Below are 20,567 nucleotides of genomic sequence, written 5' to 3' on the forward strand. Positions count from 1 at the left end.
ACACACACACACACACACACACACACACACACGCCCAACTTTCAGCACTACTAGCTTACAGTGCAACTCAATTCATTACAACTAACACTACTCAGTAAGGAGAAATACATATATGTATATGTATGAAGTGTAAAGCTCAAAGTTCACAGAAGTGGGTATCAAATGAGCCCAGACCTTTCTCTACCTCCTAGGATAAGGCTTGTCCCTTCTCTGGGAAGTTCAGCTCCTGGCATCCTGCAGGTTTTTCTGATCAGGTCTCCTCAGTATTTAAATGCTTGTCAAACAATGATGTTCGAGGGGACCCTAACTCAGTGAAACACACACTAGCACAATACCAAGGAACAAATCACAATGAGAGACCACTTGCCTTTTTGCTACCTGGCAGGCCCCTGAGTTTGGCTGGCAAGGGTCCATGGATACAGGGCCACAAACATTTATGTAGAAGTCATACTTCTCTGTCTCAACTTTATAAGCACCATTCTTCTTTGTGAGAGGAGACAAATCAAAAGAGAACCCTAAAACAGAAACAGGAACGTACGTTAGGCCAGTGAGGACACAGGAGACTGGAGAGTGCACGCATCCTCTGAGAGCAACCACTCCAGGGCAGTGACAGTGAAGAAGAAAGCTCACTCTGCCTTCATGCTGCCATTCCCGCGGTGACCGCCACCGACTCCCTTGGACACAGGTCCTCGCCACTGCCCTTTTTCATTGTGGGAACTCTGAAACCCTATTAAAGCCTGCAACTCCAGATCTCACAAACATGGCATATCCAAGCACGATGACCAGACTGTGAGGGTTTTCTATAGAGCCCCCTAACAAGGGGTTCTTGCCTAGGATTCACACAAAAAGCCTTCCAAATGTGGATGTGGATCTCCTATTGCTCAAGTAGACCCAGCCCAGCTATAAATTCAAGATGGGCTCTGCCACAGCTCAAACACACAACAAAAGATGCTTGGCACTCCAGTTCAGTAGCACTAACAGAGTTCTAAAACAAGGACCTCCAACAGTCATATAAAGTGTTAACAAAAGCTTTCTCTGGCCCCAAGTTACATTAGACAACAGAGACATTGCTTAGGCACACACCTGCCTGGGCATCAAAGACCGTGCAGTTCTCTCCTTCTGTCTTCGACAACACACAGGCAGCAGCTGTGTGCCACTCAAATTCATAGAAGCAACCATCAGGTCCTGTAGTTCTCAACACTGGAGCACTTTCTAGATCACCTGTCAAGGGGAAAGGGGAGGGGGGAGATCAACCACGAATCTGTTGGTTCTAATAATTTTCCCTGTTCTAGATGTTTTGAAAGTCCTGGGAAAGATAAGGTTACAAAATGGTCCTAAAGAGTTGGGGATGTGGTCCATTTAGTAGAGTGTGTGTTTATCATGCACACAGCCCTGTGTTCAATTTCCAGCCCTGCATAGAGCAGACATGGTAGCACACACCTATCAATAATACCAGTACTCAGAAGGTAGAAATATGTTCTACCAAAATAAAACAAGAAACAAAATAGTCCTAGCATGTGATCTCCCACGGCTGGGAATTTATACAAAGGAAGCTTTACAGGACGGATATAGAGAGGATGTAAAGCATCCAAACTCCCAGCAATGAAATGTTCTAAAATAGTTAAGACTGTGCCATGTCAATAAGGAAATCCCTAGAAGTTATAAATAGAACTGTGAAGCATGGAATGCACAAACACAGCATTCTGAGGACAGCAAATACATGCACAGATGCAGATCTTAGCAAAAGGACCAGAAACTCCTCAGTTCAGTGAGAGGTAATCACAGCTCAGAGGGTGAGATCAAGGAAACATTTTAAGGCATTTATGACCCCTCCCGAGGAAGTTCAGCATTCCGTACCCCTTATCCTCTCACAGGCCTTAAGAACAGGATATTATGCAGAGAGACTCATGAGTCTCCTGGAAAATGTCAACACCACTCCCTGAGGACAGCATATGGTTGCTCCATTTCTAGGCTGAAATCTAATCAACTTACTATTCCCATCAGCAGAGACTAGAACCAGTGGTGCTCAGCTCTGCCCCTTCCGCCCCACCCCACTGCAGCTGGTGGGGACCGTGGGCACGCCTCTCCTGTGACAGTACCTGGTTTGCACACGAGTGTGATGTTAGTTGTTATCTTCTTAGCATTGCCACAGCCGTCACCATCAGAGTAAGAGAGCTGCATGTGTCCTTTCTCTTTTGTAGGAGAAGAAACAAACTTTCCGAGGTTCTTACTTCCATTCTTATCTTGAAAAAAGGAGGGACCATAAGATATGCTGGGAAAGTCTCATTGCATAGACATAAAATTACATCAAAACTCAGCCAAATGCCAAACACCCTCTTCTCAGCCCACCTGACCTGGCTGGAATGGAAACAGGTTTTCTTGAAAGAAAAAATAAACAGTCACCTAAGACCACCTCCTGACTCTGTAGGGTCAGGCTGGGACTGACATGCGAGATTCCCCCAAGGACACCTTATGGTCAGGTTGGTATGTGCACCATCACTGTCTGTGAGAAACACTATTCCATGCCCAGGGCCTCAGCCACCCTGAGACACGGGATGCTGGAAAGCACAGCCAAACCACAGGCTTTACTCACAAGCAAGCAGAAACACACATATGTGGCACCCACATTGAATTACTGGCTCAGCTGCTTTTCAAAGATGTTTATGCCTGAGTCCTTAGTAAGACAAGAACAAACACCACGTACTTTGAGACACATCTCTGGTTCTGAACACCAGGGTAATCCCCAAATCCGACTAAGCCTAATTCTGCGTCTGCGTTCCTAACAGAGTCTATGTGCTCTCTTCCTGGAATTTTCAAATTGTGCCATAGCTGACACACAGCTCTGTGACACACGAGATAACAGAGACAGCAAGAACCCAAGACAGGCTGCTCAGCTGGAGGCTCCCCTAACTGTGACCAAGGCTGCTGAGAATTCAGTTAGTTTTCTGAGCACTGGAAATACTTCAGGTCACAAGATGGAGCCAGACACTGAGCATTTCCTAACACGGCTCCTGCTGCCTGGGTACACCTGTGCCAATGGGCTGCAGGACCACAGGGCACACTGGTTCTGACATCTCCTGACACGGCTCCTGCTGCCTGGGTGCACCTGTGCTGACCTCAGGACTGCAGAACCGCAGGGCAAACTGGTTCTGACACTGAAACTGTAGAACATTTAATCATCCTTAATATCTACATCCAAAGGCAGGAGGCTTACGCAGACTACATTCTACGTCTCTGCCAGGGAAGCGGTTACTAGAAAGAGAACTCCCCTCCGACTGACTCACCCACAGCACATACAGCAGCATCTTCAGGACAGTTCCTGGCCTGGCCCTCCGGCAGCACTCGGTGACAGACATTGATGAAGAAATACTTCTTCTCTGATTCAGCCTGGCCACCATCCACTGCTTCCCAGTTCTTCTCCGATTCTGCAACCAAACCCAACATCTGTTAGTCCTTAGGGACTTTTTTCTGATGGTCACATCTTAAAAAAGTGACTAAGTCAAGGTCAGACAACCCCTAGCACTCCACAGAAAGTCATGGCGTCCCCACTTTGTCACTAAGAGTGTCAGGGACAGACCATTCATTCCCCCAACCTGCTTTCTGCAGAATGAAACCACAAACTTCTCCCACACCCTACAGAATCAAAAGACATCAGAAGGTCAGTCGCTGTCTTGAGCCTGGTGGAAGGGCAGTGGTCACATGGTCACTTCAGGTCCCACAAGGGCCTGTGCAGCTAAGAGAGCTACTACTTCTTCTACACAGGCTGGCTGGAGCAGAAGACTGGCTCACAGAAGGTGAGGAGGATTCCACTGAATCCAAAAGAACAGGTGCTGATGGGAAGTGGGGAGGGGAGGAGCTAGGGGTAAGGACACTAGGTATCCTGAGAACGGACCTCCATCCCACAGACTGGTACTGCAGAACACACAGGCACACGTTCTTATCAGAAATGGTCCCTTGGCAAGCCGGCAACAAGGACTTAGAAGTAAAATGCCACAGCTTGCCAGTGACAACACACAATGCTTTTGGAAAGCTAGGCTCCCAAGTCCACAGCCTTGAAGGACAGAGTGTGCCCAAGTTTCCCCCAAAGTGGGCATCGGCTGGAGCGGGCGTGGGCTGCAGGGCAGGGCTTTGTGAAACAGCATGGAAAGATTTCAACTAAAACCCTTCAGATTCTCCCAAAGCCAGGCAGTGGTACCCGGTCTGCTAAGGGAATTAGAGTACCTCTGCATCAACCCTCAAGATCCGAGTTTGTCTTGTAACAAACTGATACTTAAAATTTTAAAAACCAAAAACAACTGTGCTTCCCTCTGCTCCTGACTGCAGGTGCAATGGGACCAGCCATCCATGTTCCTGCTGCCAGGCCCTCCTTGCCATGACAGACTGTATCCCTTCCTGAACTACAAGTCAATATACCCCCTTCCCTTGAGAAAAAACAAAACCTCATGTTGCTGTGTGTGTCTCAGAAGTATACCATGAGGGAGGAGGGGGTGACCACAGACTCCCACCATACTCGCACTTCCTTTAAAAGGCCAGCACCTGGCAATCTTCCTGAAGCCCACATTGCTGAGCTACACAAGTCGTAACAGGGTTCTATTCAGACATCAGAGCTCTTTCCACATTGCAGAAACCCACCCTTTCATTAGCACATATACCTGGGATTCACCACGCCTTCCTGAAGCTATTTTAACTTTTATAGAAATTTCCTGTGTTCCTACAGCTTCCAGGATGCTTAACTACTAAACCATGAAGATGACTTCCTTACTCCTGAAGCAATTAGCTAACACAGATCATTTACTCTGGACCCTGAATTCCTCCAAAGGTGCTTTCACACAGATGGGACTCCAAAGAGGATGGGGCAGGCAGCTACAGCTGGTACTGGTGCAAGTTAATTCTATCTTAGGAGATGCAAGGCTCCTACCAACCTACTCCAGAAACCCCCAGGAGGGTCGGGTATTTCTGGGCATAGGCTCTCATCTACCTCACCTACTTTCAGCAAGAAGCCACCCATGCAGGCAGTTGACACGGGAGGCTTCAGCGGTTTTCAGTCACCTCGCACTTCCCAGTGCCTACCACCTAGCAAACGTCCACCAGTCTCTATGATGAACACCTTCATACTGACATATACTGTGGGCCACACCACCATCCATGCTGGACAATCCTCCCCGATCTAGAGACCAGGGACATGCTGATCCCTTTTCAGTGGGAGCAAAGAGACAGTCATACAAAAGGGCAGAACACGGGCTGTAGACATGATGGAGCACGAGCTCCACCAATCCCCTCGTCCCTTGTTAAATGCAATCACTGCCCTAAAAGGCTGCTGGAGAAAACTGTCTCAAAGCATACAGCACAAGGCCTGGCATAGCTGGTCCCTGAAGTTCCAAGTGAACTGGTAAGGTGAGCCAAGACAACTCAACTACAAAAAGTGGGGCTTAGATGCCAGTAGTCTACGTCTTAATTCGGTGTTCCTTATAGTTTGTGCTACTGCTAGAAGAAAAAGGGGTCTATGACAGCTGGCAATTAAAAATGTTCCCCCAAACCATTGGGATCAAATATCTTGTGGTCCCCAAGAAAAGAAAGCAATACTACCTGAGTGGCGAGCCAACACAGACAGGTCATAACGGTTCTTGCCATCGGTCGCCCCGCAGAGGAGATCTTCCTTCTCTTTGACACAGGCATACTTAGTGTCCCACGTGAAGAAGTAGGTGCAGTCCACCTCACCTGTAAACACAGGCTCTCCTCTTCCATCTTTACCTGCACATGCAATGCCACAGGAGAACGTTCGATTCAGTGACATGACCCAAACCCAGGGGCTTCTCAAGAGCCAGGGAAGAAGCAGAAATGAGGACCAACGCCAGCTGTCCGGCCAGTTGTCCAGAGACTAGAATGGCTTCAATAAAGCTGACAGTCCACGCAGCCGCCCCGTCTTATAGCGGAGCGGTAGGGACTCTCCAAGCTTTACAGAACACTGTTCAGTCTCTCAATGAGGAGATGGGAGAAGAACTATTAAGCACAGGGAAGGTAGCGCGGCTCCAGGCGGCAGTCATGCTGAGAAGGAGGAAAGTGGAAAGACCAGAGCCCCAGGTCCAAGAGTACAGGATAAGGATGAGCAAGACCTAAGGTTCCCCCAACACCCGCACCATGGAGGCAAATGGAGGCAAATGCATGGAGATCCTGCGCAGTTACTTCAGATAAAGCATGGCAGGATCTCACATGACCACAAAGTTAGGGGTACCTCCCAATGCTGTTGGCACCCACGCTTGCAAACTGTCAGGATACGTGTCAGGAAGGTCACACTAGAGTCAACACCACCCCTCCTCCACCCACAGAGGCCCCATCCATTGCACAGAACAGCACGGCTCTTCTCTTCCTGGGCCTGAGACAGGGCAAAGCACTGGCCCTCCCTCTGGAAACCCTAGCCCTTGGCCGTTCCCAGCTGGTGGGCCACTGGGACAAAGCTGCCCTTTTTTTCCCTTGGTGTGAAACCCTTGGTGGTTTCACAGTCCCAGCTGGCTGCACCTCCCACATGTCTACCTGCATCCTTAAGGTGTGGTGCATGGGCATAGTCACGTTCTAAGGAAAAGGGAAATTAGGTTTTATAGCCAAAAGCAAATGAGTTCTCAGGTGTGATTTCTAAAAGAAAAGCATTCATCAATTCACTAGGATTGAAAGATCAAAAGTTTACCTATCCCATATTAATCTAAGCACTAATACATTAAAGCAAATCTGAAAAACATTAATGATTGTTATAGAACAGCAGTTCTCAGCCTTCCCAATGATGCAATCCTTTAATACAGTTCCGCATGTTGTGGTGACCTCCAACCATAAAATTGGTTCATTGCTACTTCATAATTGTTATTTTGCTACTGTTATAAATCTCAATGTAGCCGGGCGGTGGTGGTGTACACCTTTAGTCCCAGCACTCCGGAGGCAGAGGCAGGCGGATCTCTGCGAGTTCGAGGCCAGCCTGGTCTACAGAGCTAGTTCCAGGACAGGCTCCAAAACTACAGAGAAACCCTGTCTCGAAAAACCAAAAAAGAAAAAAAGAAAGAAAAACAAATCACAATGTAAGGGGGCTGGAGAGATGGCTCAGTGGTTAAGAGCATTGCCTGCTCTTCCAAAGGTTCTGAGTTCAATTCCCAGCAACCACATGGTGGCTCACAACCATCTGTAATGATGTCTGGTGCCCTCTTCTGGCCTGCAGACATACACACAGACAGAATATTGTATAATAAATAAATAAATAAACAAACAAATCACAATGTAAATATCTGATATGCAACCCCTATTGGGGTCATGACCCATGAGTTGAGAACCACCGTTATAGAGGCAGCTACATAAAATTTCATAGTAATGTTCTTCCTACTTGCATACTGAAAACTTTTGTAATAAAAAGAATACATGAAAAAGAAATGGGGTTTTGGCAATGAATCCCAATCTACATGGTCAAGACCTCAGCAAGGAGTCCAGGACCCCACCTTCCCTGCTTCCCAGGGAGAGCAGCCTGAGCAGGACTACAGGAGGACCTGAGCAAAAAGAAACCAGAGGAGCTGGCACCAGCCTGCTGGCTGAGGACAGAAAAGCAACAGCAGGCTTCGTGGGCAAGGGAAGGAACAGGAGCAAGTTGCCTAAGGTCCATTCCGGTGAGTATGGAGAGCAGAATAGACATGGATGTGGGGAAGAACCTAACAGCCACGGCATTTCTCCTACTCAGCCAGAGGCACATCTGTCATGATTCTGCGCCAGAGGCCTCACAGCCTGCGAGAGACAAATACACTATGCAGACAGAGCTTATGTGAGGAGTTTGTTGAGATAAAGGGAGTGTGGGGGTAGGGGACAGAGATCTGCTTGCCTCTTCAGAAGAAGAGCAGGAAGAAAGCTGGTATGGGTGGAGCTTGTCTCTTAAAGGGACCTTTTGCACCTGTGTACAGACTATGAAGAGACCTAGCAGCTATAGGACCCTGGGATGGCCAGAGTATTGCCTGAGTGCATCCTGCCAGGTGACAGGGGTCAACGTATTCCTGAATCCGAACAACATCACAGCCCTACTGAGGTTCCTCGTGACACTACCCTATATGACATGTGTCAGCCTCTCTGCAACCATGACCTCCAGCAGACTTCCCATGCTCCTATTCGGCCTGTCTAGGCAAGCAGACACAGGTCTAATCATAGCTCCCCAGTCCATGCCTTTGAGGGCCCCACGTCCTGGGCCCCACAGCCATTCAGGTACCAAGCTCACTATCCCCATCCTGCAAACTCTCCTCTGGCCGCCTGTCCTTGGCTGTCCCAGAACCAGCTATATACTCCTGCTATACGGCCCTACTGACCTGGAGGACCTGGAGCCTCCTTGGGTAAGGGCAGATAACAACTTGCTCTATAGATAGTGGGTCAACTCTAGCAGTTTTCCCAATACTCAGACACAAAACCCCTTAGCTCTACTTTTAGTCTGCAGACTCCCTGAGAGCCATATGCCACCCTCTGGCCCCTGTGGAGAGAGCCTTAGCAAACGGGCATGGAAACATGCAAGCACTGTGAGTGATAAGAAGAGGCCACTGAAAGACTCCAGTGTAAGAAGAGGGCCCCAGGGAGCCACAGCCCTCAGGGCCCTTTGCTTAGAAACCAGCAGAGTTATGAGAACCTAACTCCAAGCACCTTGGTTGCTCCCAGATCCTACTGTGAATCATGCAGGAACCACCCAGGACTGAGCAGAGAGACAGAAACAAACACCCTCAAGGAGAAGCCACCTATGAGACTGGAAACCAGGCCCAGTCTCAGGATGAGAGCCTATTGAGGAAGAAGCAGCCAGGGGTGCCTGGGGCAGAGCCAGAGGCACTTCAACATGACAGTTCTCTAAGGACAGAACTTTATTGACTGTCTCCAGGTGCCAGGAATGTCTGTAATCAGGCCCTGAAGAGCAGGCAGCAATCCAGTGACTCAGGGATCCCTCTAGTCACCCAAAGGGAGCCATGCCTACAGCTGGGACTTGCCCAGTGGCATCCCAAGATTCCCAGATTCAAACTCTACCAATCTAGCACTCTGTAAAAATTCTTATGACATGATAGAAGTGGCACACACTTGAGCTGTTGAATGAGGCTACCTCTGCTGGGCCTGCTCTGCTGAGTGTGCCTGCAGCAGAACTCAAGACACAGACTCTCTCCAGCAAGGCCAGCACTGGGCAGATTCCCAAAACAAACATGGAGAGCAGAGGAAGATGGAAACAGGATGTATGTATGTATGCATCCTGAAGAGGAGCGGGGGCAGGGAGGATAGTAATGCGACAGAAAAACCTGGGGACTGGAGGTGGCCAGGCCCAAAGGCAGCCAACTCACCCCGCTGTTCAGCACCCTCCTTCCAAGACAAGACCTGTGTACACATGCAAGCCCTTAACACAAAGCGGGGTAGACAGGGCCCACGCACTCACCTGCGGTTTTGTTGCACTCGAAGTTGATGACGCTCATTCGCTGGAAGCCAGAGCTGCACTCATCACCTCCAGAATAGATCAAGGTGAGGTCTCCATCTGAGTACCTAGATTGTCGTGAAAACAGTGCTTTACAGAACCAAGGAATTCAAGGTTTCAAAAACTGCTTTGTTAAGCCTTTTGCACACCACCCACAAATCCCTCCTGACATAAAACAGCAGGCTCCCCAGCCAGCTGGGCAAGCGTCCTGCGGAAATGAGTTCCGAATGTTCAGGCTGTCAGCCTCTTGCTGTAGAGTACTAAGGGACCAGAGAGAGGGAGGCCACTTTGCTGGCAGCAGCAGACTGCTCTTGCTGTCACTCTGGGACTTTACTCAACATGAATAATGCCCACAAACCAAACAGCCCCACTAGCAATTTCCAAAGGTACCACACCTCTACCAGATCTGGTGTAAGACTCAATTCAAAAACTGCCTCTTCTTACTGCTTTCGAGAAGTCAAATGCCAAGTTAAAGTCCTAAGAATTATGTCAAGTGAGGTTTTTAGCTATTTAAAACTAGTATATAATGCTAACGGTATTTCAAGTCCTCAAATTGCCAGAGGAAATTAAAAAGGAAAAAAAAAAGACTTATCAAAAACATAAATTTCAAAAACAATAGCCATATAAAGTGTTAACTACCTAAATTCCCTCTGATGCGTTTACAAAGCAATAGTTCTAACAGATGTGCTCTTATCAGAGTCAGGAAGCTGCCCAACTGCACAGGGACAAATGGCAACTTGCCCAAGTAGCACAGGAAAGCATGTTAGGCTCTGACTTTCTTGTGCTGGGGGTAAAGGGAAGAGGAACAGGGAGCTAGAGTCATGGCCTACAAGGACATACAATGCACTTGACAATCACCCACCGGAGGGTCTGGTTCTGGTATCTTCCTGCTATTCTGACTTGGGTGGAATCCTCCTTCTTCTCTTGACAAACAGCAGCCTCTTTGTTATTACAGGGTCGGCCCTTTGTCCCACAGACATTTATATAAAATGTATACTCTCTTCCATCAGAAACATAGGAGGGCCCTAGAGGAAGGACCAACAAGAAGAGTGTTTACTGGCACCTGTCAGAAAGCATGGCATTTCTTCTAAGCACACCGAAACCCATCTCTCCCTCTTCCAGCCAGGCTCCTCCAGTGAAGCACAGGACAGAACAGAGGACCCCACACATACCGGCATGCTGGGCCAAGGGACTGAGGTCAATGGTGATGTCATGCTGCTCACTGCTTAGGGAGCACGTTTCACTCTCCAAGTAATCTCTGTGGCAGGCATATTCGGTGATCCACTCAACCTCATAGCGACAGTTGGACTTGGCCGTGAGTTTGGGAATGGTGCCCTATAGGGAGCAATCAGAGAGTCTTAGATGCAATGCATTTACACACCTCCCAGGTTCTGGGAAAGTCCAAACACAGGCTGCTAGAACTTTTTTGTTTTTCTGTTCCTTGTCCCTGGCACATTCTGGTTGTCTAATTCTATTACTCTTACCAAAACTCAGGTGTGTGCGCAGGTGCACTCATCTGTGTGTGCACTGGGAGGCCACAGGTCAACTTCAGATGTCTTCATGTACCACTTCCCACCCTGTTTTTGTGACGGTTTTGCAGGAAGAATATCAGATGAGCCCAGAGAGTGCGGCTCTGCTGGACTGGCTGGTCAATGAGACCCAGGGACCTGCCTGTCTCCTAACACACCCAGCACTGAGGTCAAAGAAACGGGTATTTGGGGTTCAAACTAAGATCGTCATGCACAGAAAGCCCTCTGCTCTCTGGGCCACCTCAGCATAATCTACAACTTGTTTTTAACCTTTTCTCTCCATTTGACCTGTCACTGTGAGTGACACCCAAGCCATAGTTAGCAAGTCCACTCTGAACCTCATCACTGGGAATCGGTGCACCCTGGTAAGCATTATGGGTGGCTCCACAACCTGGAGCTGAGGGAACACTGCCATGCAAGAGCACCACCATCCGCTGCCCTCAAACTTCTCAGAGCCAGTTTGCACACCTGTTGTGCCAGCCCTTGAAAGGCTAAAGCAGGAGCACTGTAGGTTTAAGATCCGCCTGAGCTGACCTACAAAGCAAGACCTCTCAAAAGAACAAATATGGGTTGGAAAACAGCTCAGTCAGTAAAGTGTTTGCTGTCCAAGCATGAAGACCCACGCCAAATGCCCAGACCCACGCAACAAGCCATGCACAACAGCACACACTCTGTAATCACAAGGCTGGGGAGGAAGCAGCCCTGAGCTCAGTGGTTGGCTAACCTGGGCCAATCTAGCAAGTCTCAGGTCCCAATGAAATGCTTTCTGAAAATAATAGGGTAGACAGCTCCTACGGAACAACACCCAGGGTCCTCTAGCCACCACACACAACTGTGCACATCACATGCACACACACACACACACACACACACACACACACACCTCTCTCAAGGTGTAATGTACACCTAAATAAAAAGTTCTTCTAGGGCAGGTGGGATGGCTCAGCTAAGCTTGGCAGCTGACCTGAGTGCCATCTCTAGGACACACATGGTGGAAAAGAACCAAGCATATGACCCTTACACACACATGTGCAATTACACAAATGTAATTTAAAAAATTCTTTTAAGAAGCTGCTCTGGATGAAGCTAGGTTTCCCCAGCTGGAGCAAATGTGCTCTGCCATCTTGTGCTTTGAGCTTTGATGGGAACCACGGAGGATGCTAGCAGGTTCCCAGCCCATGAGTCACACCTCCTTGTTACACTCAGAGGAACTGGTCGTGGCACCAGAAGAACAATGCTGCTCTGGGCACCTTAACCCCTCAGAGCTTTCTGCACACCTGCTGGAGGCCAGCCCCAGTGCACACATGGTTCACAAGCTGCAGCACTGCAGCCACAAGCCTCCTCTGCTTGACTAAAACTTGGTGCTCCTTCCCAGCATTAGGCTCTGTACAACCTGCCAAGGGGCTGCAGAGCTGAGTGCTCAGAGTCAGCACCAGAGACCACCAGAGACCTACACACTACACAGCTCCATTCATATGAACTATCCAAAAAGAGCAAATCCGCAGCCACAAAGCAGACTCAAGTGGTGTGCACGCTGTGAGGAGGAAGGGAAAATAAGTGACTACTAACAAGCAAAAGCAAAAGCACCCTGGAACGTGGGCAGGATCTAGATTAGACTGTGGGAAAGGATACACAAAGCAAAAATGCTAGGACCGTCGAATTGTATAACAAAACAGGTGAATTTTACAGTCCATAAATTCAGTGAACTTTTAAAAAGAACATAACAAGGCGAATATTTATTAGATACCAGCTGCCAAAGCACTCAACAAGCCAACAAAATGCATAAGCAAACTTCTCAAGGACAACACAGTACACATTCTGTCCAAGCAACAGCTTGAAGAAGAAACAAACAGCACCAAGAAAAGCCTTGGATCTCGGAATGTGAAGGAGGCACGAAGACTTCTGGTAGTCAGTCATTCTGGGGAAAGCCAATTCTCTCCATACACAGAACAGATAAAATGGGAGTCCATCAGCACTGATCCCTAGAGCATCCACCAGGATTGAGATTCTATGTCTACAGACACAATGCACAGGCACATGACTTCCTCTCCATACACTCAGAACACCAAGAAGGCATCCGCTAAGCTGACAGCAGTAAGAAACTAGATGGAGTGCTTGATGGTAAGCTGAACCTCGACTGGTTTGTATCCCTCCGACCCCCACACATGGACCAGACAGGCAGTGACTGACCTAAAACCAGAGCAAGCTCCATATTTGTTCAGCGATAGAATTCACTCTTCTTATTTCTACTACAAAAGGGAAGAAAAAACTCAAAGGGAAGCCCTTCCTTTTCTCACTCAAGTGGCAGGCCAATGTGGACAGGCACCTGGGGACACTACTCGAAGGACTCACGACATTGAGGTCAAAATAAAGATAAAATGGAGGCCCTCCTGCTCCCTGTCCTGAAATCAGGATGTGCTGACAGCAACACACTGGGATCAGGTGACCCCTATCAATCAGGAGCAGAGGTCAAAAGGTCTGCAAAGACAAGAAATCCTCAGCAGGGTCATGTCATACAAACCCAGGCTCCAAGAGGCTCAGCAGACGCTGGTCACCTCCAATGGACCTCAGCACACAAGAGCCATGCACACACTCTAGCAACAAGAGACCCTTCAGGTGACCACAACTTGCCGATAGCCCGGCTCTGTAGTAGTGAACATCCCACACCCCGCTGACCTGACTAAGCACACCTGTGGCTGCGCCTGTGCCTCTGACACCTTCAAGGAACACCTGTAGTGGAGCTAGCAGCCACTCACCGTCCTTCCCACCAGTGGGTGTGGACGTGGGGGTCTGCTGGGCACTGGGCCTTCAGACTGGTAACCTCCTTGGTGCCACCACCTCTACCAACTGTCCACGAGTGAACTCTGCCTCTGGATATCGGTGTCATCATGTAGAGTGAAACTGTTAGGTTGTTAGGTTTATTTCATGGGAACTGTTTCCCTCTTTTATTATGTATGAACAACAAACTATGCATTCAAAAAAGATACCTGACCACCTGCCTCTCTCCAAGATTTAAAAGCAGGTCTGCAGTAAAAATAGCTGCTGGCATGTCCAAGGCCCTGGTGTTCAACCCCAGCAACCAAGTAAATAAATAAAATGAAAATTAAACGTAGCCAAGAGACAGAGTAATAAATCTGTCTAGGACTGTGAGTGAGAGAGATGGCAGGCAGGAGACAAAACGGGAGGGGGGGAGACAAAAGTGACTTCCTCCCTACAAGAATCCCAGGCTTCAGGGGTGGGAAGGTAACTCAGTATGTAAAGTTACTGCCATGTAATTTTGATCTCCAGAACCTACTTTTTAAAAAGCCAGACACTGTGGTGCACACCTGTAATCCCAGCACTGGGGAGGTGCAGACAGGTAGATCCCTGAGGCTTGCTGACCAGATCAGCAAGTATAACCTGGTTGTGGGAACCTGAGAAATGACATGCTAGGTTGTTCTCTGGCCTCCAGATTTATCTACACCACACACAAACTAAACTCATACACAGAAACACCCACTAAAAGAAGAAAAGAAGTCTCAGGATTCAGATTAGTTGAAGCTTTTCAACTATTTGCTAAACACATACACACATGCACATTTTCCCATAAACTACTCACCTCATCCAGGTGACAACAAACACTACTCCACGCCTTCCCAGTTGGTGTGATAAGAGAAGGGCATGAGGGATGCACACTTGCACCCCAGCACTTGGGAAGCTGAGGAGCCACAAGAAGACCCTACCTCTAAACTAGCACACAAGGACGAGCAAACTGGGCACCCCAGGGAGCCCGCGCTCATAGAAGCAGTCTCCCCACTGAAAGTCCACATCCCTTTAGTCCACCACCCTTGCGTGTCTCAAACACAGACACACGATCATTTGGGCCATCTTTAAAGTTACTTAGAGACAAGTCACTCACCTCTCTCCGCTCAGATGGGCACACAAATGTTATCGTCACTGCAGGGCTGTGACCATTACAGAAGTCTGGCTTTTCACCCTCTTCCTTCACATAAGTCAGAACAAGCCTGCAGAAGCCATGTGGAGAAACTCTATTACAGAAGGGCAGATCACATTCAAACAGATGCATTGCCCTGGGCAGTCAGCACATTTGAGGAGTGGACTAGCAGAGGGAAATAATAAACACTGTCACATTTCCATTTTAAAAAGCATCAAAGTGTAAACTTCAGAGATCTCCCTGTTGAAAGTCAGACCAACATGACAATCAGTGAGCACATACAAATCCTGAAGGAAGTTTCTCCATAAAGAACACTTCTGTGAAAACCTAAGAAAACACATCAACGTAGCTGGGGAGGCCTAACAATTTTCTGCACAAGGTCACATGATCTTCCCCTGACATCCAACTGCAAACCAAAGTGCTATATGTCAACCTGTCAATCTGTGGCTGGTTAAGATGACAGGCACAACAGTCACAGGCTAGGGCTGCTATACCCAAAGCCCAACCAAAGTCCCTGCTAGGAAGTGCTCAAACCAGTCAGCAGGCTCCTGCCTCAGCTGTGGGACATGCCCTCATCTCCCATGCACCATTGCACAGTGCTGGCAATAGACAAGTCACACTCTGCATGGTACCCTCCATTCCCTGAGCCCTCAGTCACTCACCAACTTGCCGCTCTGAACTATCCCTCCCAACTCCAAATGCTGCAGCCCTACCAACATGCTTCATCAGTTGACTACCAGACCCCAGGGATGTTAAAGAAGCAAACAAACAGGACCCTCATGCAACAGTTCTGTTGTTGAGAGGATATGAGGCCACGGAAAACTCCCAGCCTTTTCCAGTTCAGACCCTGCTGTATGCTGAGGGCCACCAGCAAACTGCCTCACGTACTTCTCCAAAAGAAAGGTTAAGGCTAACGCAACAAGTGATACAAAATGAAAAACGTGAGCAGGGTCAAGGACCCAAAGCTACTTTGAAGCGAGGTGGTGGCGCATGCCTTTAATCCGAGAACTCAGTGGGCAGAGGCAGGAGGATCTCTGTGAGTTAGAGGACAGTCTGGTCTACAAGAGCTAGTTCCAGGACAGGCTCCAAAGCTACAGAGAAACCCAGTCTCAAGAAATCAAAAAATTAAAAAGAAAAAAAAAAAAGCCTGTGTCACTGTACCCAGCTCATAAACCAAATTACTCTGAGCTGCACAGCAAGACTGTCTCATAAAGCCAAATGAATGTTACCTAATAAAATAAGCGAGCAACATGTAAACCAGCTTGAGACAGGCCAGAGAGCCTGCTGGAAATGGGATGTGCCTCCCTAGCTCCTAGAAGTCAAATTTGTTCTTGTTCTCCTCTTTTACCAGTATTAACTGTACAGACCAATGGGTCTCACAATGGCATCTTCACACGGATCATGCCAGCACCCCCAATACCAAGCTTCCATTCCCTTCTCTTCTCCATCAGTCTTCCTAAAAGGCAGACTCTCTTGCTGAGGACCTAAAATAAGCCACCCAGGTGGCTACAGACTGACCTGTCCTTGCTCACCAGCTTCAGTCCCTCCTTCGGCCGGCCAACGTCAAACGCCTGGTCTCCCTTCAGCAGACAGGCGGCAGTGCCAGCAGGACAGGCTCTCAGCTGTGAGCTTGGATCCCGAAGGGAGTCTGCAAAACAGCACAGATGACTTAAGGCAGAGCAAGTGACAAAAGCAAAATTCATGTGAATCCTTACGTCCAGGTCTCGAAACAAACGAGTTTTCACAACCCACCCATTACATTCTGAGAGTCTGCCTAAAGCAATCAACTTTCCACCTAGTGTGTGGACCAAGAAAGACCAGGGACCAGTCTGCCTGGCACATAAGGGCGCCCAGGTGACAGACATTCCTTTGTCACCTGTGGTTACAAATGTTCACATCTGCACTAAGTCTAACTCTAGCATTGTCCCTTTAAGTTTGAGATGCTAGAAAATATAGGGACAAGTTAAAAGACTCTGGGTGAATGGAAAGAAGCCACAGACAGGTCCGGGCTCACATCCCCGAGGATGAGTCCCTCCTTCTCCCCCTATCTCCCAGCGCCCTTGCTCCCCACTAGTCCTTGGATCATACTGTGTTTGCTCTTCCACCAGGTACTTCCTCCTCCCAGCCCTAAGCTCCAAGACAGCAGAAACTTTAGGATAATAAGGCTATGATGGAACCTCTAAAGCAGCCAAGATACAGAAAGTTTTAAACAGCACTATACATGGAAGGAACCTGCAGCACCTCCCCAGGACCTCAACAACCACCGTAGTCACAGTGAAAAGACACCCTGCCGCCTGCTGGCTCTCCAAGCCCCACTGGAGTCAAAACAGCTGCTTATTTCCACATACAGCAATTGCCATGAGGGGCTACCACTTCAGAGCCTTCACAGCAGCAGACTACTGATACCCAAGGGCAAGAAAAGACAAGTCAGTAAATAATAGTCACAGGTCTAATGTAGACATGTGGCCTTAGGGACCCTCAAAGTTAGTATGGGGTAACTTCCTAGGGCTCAAGAAGGAGCAGCGGAAAACACGAGACCACCTTTAAAGACCATAAAGGATGAGTTCTCCCAAAACTACCAGAAAATTGGAAAGAAAAACTAAAGTATTTATTGAATTAAAGCAATATTCAAAAGTTTGTTTTTAAGGAACACAACTTTGCTTTCCAAATGGAATTTAAGAACTAGAAATTTCACCGGGCAGTGGTGGCGCACGCCTTTAATCCCAGCACTCGGGAGGCAGAGGCAGGTGGATCTCTGTGAGTTTGAGGCCAGCCTGGTCTACAGAGCTAGTTCCAGTACAGGCTCCAAAGTCACAGAGAAACCCTGTCTCAAAAAACAAAAAAAAAAAAAAAAACAAAAAAAGAATGAGAAATTTCAATGTTTTCCAGATTGAAACATCACAGTGTTGCAGAAGTTTAGGATCAAACTGAAGTTATTGTAACCTCACACGAAAAGCCTGACGTCACCTCTGGTCGCTAGCAGTCCTGGGTAGGGTCTAAATATTATTTTAAACAGCTAATTAGAATACACAGGTAAGATGAATGTGCTTGTACTCAATATAAAGAACTGACATACCTACCACCCACTAAGTGTCATGTAGTACTGAACTGGTATTTTTTCCCCAAAATTTTTCTAAGACCAATATCTCATATATATTAAGAAAGAAACATAAGGAAAACAGAAAACTATGGCCTCCTATTTCTTTCCTTTTTAAATTTTCTTACTTGTCAGTACAATTTCTTTACGGCACAATTGCAGTTAGCACAGCAGAAAGAGCAGTCCTGGTCTACAGGGCTCCCAGTGCTGAGCCCATGAGGGAAGCACAAGAACTGGGGCGCGTAGCAAGTAATAAATAAATACGCAGTAAAACTAGATGGCCCTTTTGAGATAAAGGCCTTCATGCACAGCCTCTGGTTATCAGGAAAAGATATGCTGGCCTCTCACAGTTCTCCAAAGAAAACCAGAGTCATTCCCACCCCAGCACACATGATAGCCACACTCTCAAAGCCTTCTCATTCCTCCATCCCTTTGACCCAGCCTCCAATCCAAAGCCTCAGGGCTTGGGTAAACACAGCAAACTGAAACAAACCTCACCATGGAGCCCCAAATCCCAAAGTATCTGGCAGAGAAAACCTTCAGCAGAAGCAATTACTTGAGCAGAATTTGCAGGGTTGGAGGAGGGAAGGATCAGATTTGCTGAGGGAGAGAACGCAGTTCTCCAGAGAGAACTAACGGGCAAGTGACGACCACTTCCCACCCTGCTCCCGTAAAAGTCTTACCTATGTCTCGACACACGTTGATGAACAGAGATGTGTCAGGATCAGAATCGTCTACCAGGTAGCCACCACTCAACTTGATCAGTGGGTTTAAATCATGCTTCTTTAACTTCTCATCAAATGCATAGCATGGCACCTAGGGAAGCAGAGGACAGTGAGCTAGCCTTCCTTTACCCCACAGCTTGGGGCCGGCAGACCACAAACTTGGGATGGACACCACACAACCACGATTTCTATCCCTTAGGTGCAAAACAAACATGGTTCTGTCAGGTGTGGTGGCGCGCCCCTTTAATCCAGCACTCAGGAGGAAGAGGCAGGAAGAACTCTGTGAGTGCGAGGCAAACCTGGCCTACACAACAAGTTCCCGGGCCAGCCAGGACTACATAGTTAAGACCTTGTATCAAAAAAACATTTCAGTCTTCTAGAGCATCTCTAAGGCCTTTGCCCCTTCTTAAGGCTGCACATCCCTAACCACCTCCTCTCACCTCCCATCACCATGGTTCACCAGGCCTGGACCACGTCCTGAGTATGCAACAAGATCCGCCTCCTTACCAGTGTCTTTCCTTACAGCTATCTTCTCTTCTCTGCACCTTAAGAGAAAAGTCCCTGAGCCGCCCCTCCTTTGTCTCTTCTTCCTAGCATTGTCACATCTGGAGCCTGCCCCTCACCCCACCAGAGCCACACCTGCCAGGTGAGTTTGCCTGTTGCCAGATCTGAAACTCATTTCTTAGGCCTGTGATAGAGAATGACCACAGCCTGAGGCCCTTCACTCCCCTTTCCCTTAGATTCCTGTCCAGAGGAAACTATTTCCTGCTGCCCTGGCTGCATCCTCACCATCTTCTGATTCTAAATCCAGAGGTGGTTCGAGTAGAGAGGCTGAGTGGGTAAAGGTGCTTAGCACACACACGCCTGGCTGGAGACTATATTTAATTCCCAGAAGCCACCGAAAGGTGAAAGGTGAGAACCAGCTCCACAAAGTATCCTCTCAGATCTCCGCAGGTGCAACCCACACATACCATGCACATGCAATAGGCAACATTTAAAACAATCACAAACACAGAGGTGCTCCCAAATAGGCGCCTGGCCCCCCTCCCCTGTGCCAGCTCAACCTTGCTGCCATGTGAATGGCTCAGACACCTGTCAGATAATCTAGATCTGAAGGATCTGCTGCTCTCACCACCACCACCCGGCACAGAAACCACTTCAAAATATTCATGTGAGCATACGGTTTCCCAACAGCATGCAGTCCTCCACCTCAGACAATTGGGGATGGGGAGGGGGGGGAGATCAGCAAGTAGCCTGGGGTCAAAACCATGACATCTGGCTGCGGCCAAGTTCCTGCGCATCCCATATCCAAGTACTAGCTAGTTATGTCAGTTGATTCTCCGAGTCAGCCCCTGATGTCCTCACTTCCTGTCACCTCCACCATGACCACCCTTGTCCAAACTACCAGAATCCAACAGTCTCTAACAGGTTCCCCAACTGCAGCTTTGATCCCCTACACACACCCCTAGCCCATGACTTCACAACATGACCAATCTTCGAAAACCAGAACACCTCTCCCTGCTCAAAAAGGTTTCTACTACTCAGGGAGCAACAGCGAAATTCCACAAGACTCCCAGCCTCCTACACACACACACACACACACACAGAGCCAAACAGCTGCTACAGTAGGCAAGCCATTGATGGGGGACTTCAGCCAGTCACCTTCTGTTTAGGGTGTGTCCCCCTGGGGCCACAGAAAACAGATAAAATACCCAGGTGTGCTTGTTTTTTCCTCTTTGGTTCCCAGCGCTTCGGGTGTTAGGGGGATCTTTGGTCCTGTAAGTTTTCCCTTTTTCCTCAATTATTAAAAACTAAATCTTTTGCCGGG

General features: G+C 48.3%; 1 protein-coding gene across 1 annotated transcript in view; it reads right to left on the reverse strand.

Annotated features, from left to right (window-relative positions):
* Window positions 1–20,567, reverse strand: part of Igf2r (insulin like growth factor 2 receptor) — a 93,169-nt gene that overhangs the window by 39,618 nt on the left and 32,984 nt on the right. Inside the window, exons 5-15 of the mRNA XM_013352341.2 lie at window positions 18,698–18,830; window positions 16,436–16,565; window positions 14,882–14,987; window positions 10,627–10,789; window positions 10,317–10,479; window positions 9,419–9,522; window positions 5,587–5,751; window positions 3,285–3,425; window positions 2,100–2,243; window positions 1,084–1,221; window positions 368–515 (exon numbers count right to left, since the gene is read on the reverse strand). Coding sequence (XP_013207795.1) covers window positions 368–515; window positions 1,084–1,221; window positions 2,100–2,243; window positions 3,285–3,425; window positions 5,587–5,751; window positions 9,419–9,522; window positions 10,317–10,479; window positions 10,627–10,789; window positions 14,882–14,987; window positions 16,436–16,565; window positions 18,698–18,830 — 1,535 coding nt within the window. The remainder of the gene's footprint in view (window positions 1–367; window positions 516–1,083; window positions 1,222–2,099; window positions 2,244–3,284; window positions 3,426–5,586; window positions 5,752–9,418; window positions 9,523–10,316; window positions 10,480–10,626; window positions 10,790–14,881; window positions 14,988–16,435; window positions 16,566–18,697; window positions 18,831–20,567) is intronic.

This window comes from Microtus ochrogaster, linkage group LG9 (assembly GCF_000317375.1).
Source record: "Microtus ochrogaster isolate Prairie Vole_2 linkage group LG9, MicOch1.0, whole genome shotgun sequence".
Lineage (NCBI taxonomy): Eukaryota > Metazoa > Chordata > Mammalia > Rodentia > Cricetidae > Microtus > Microtus ochrogaster.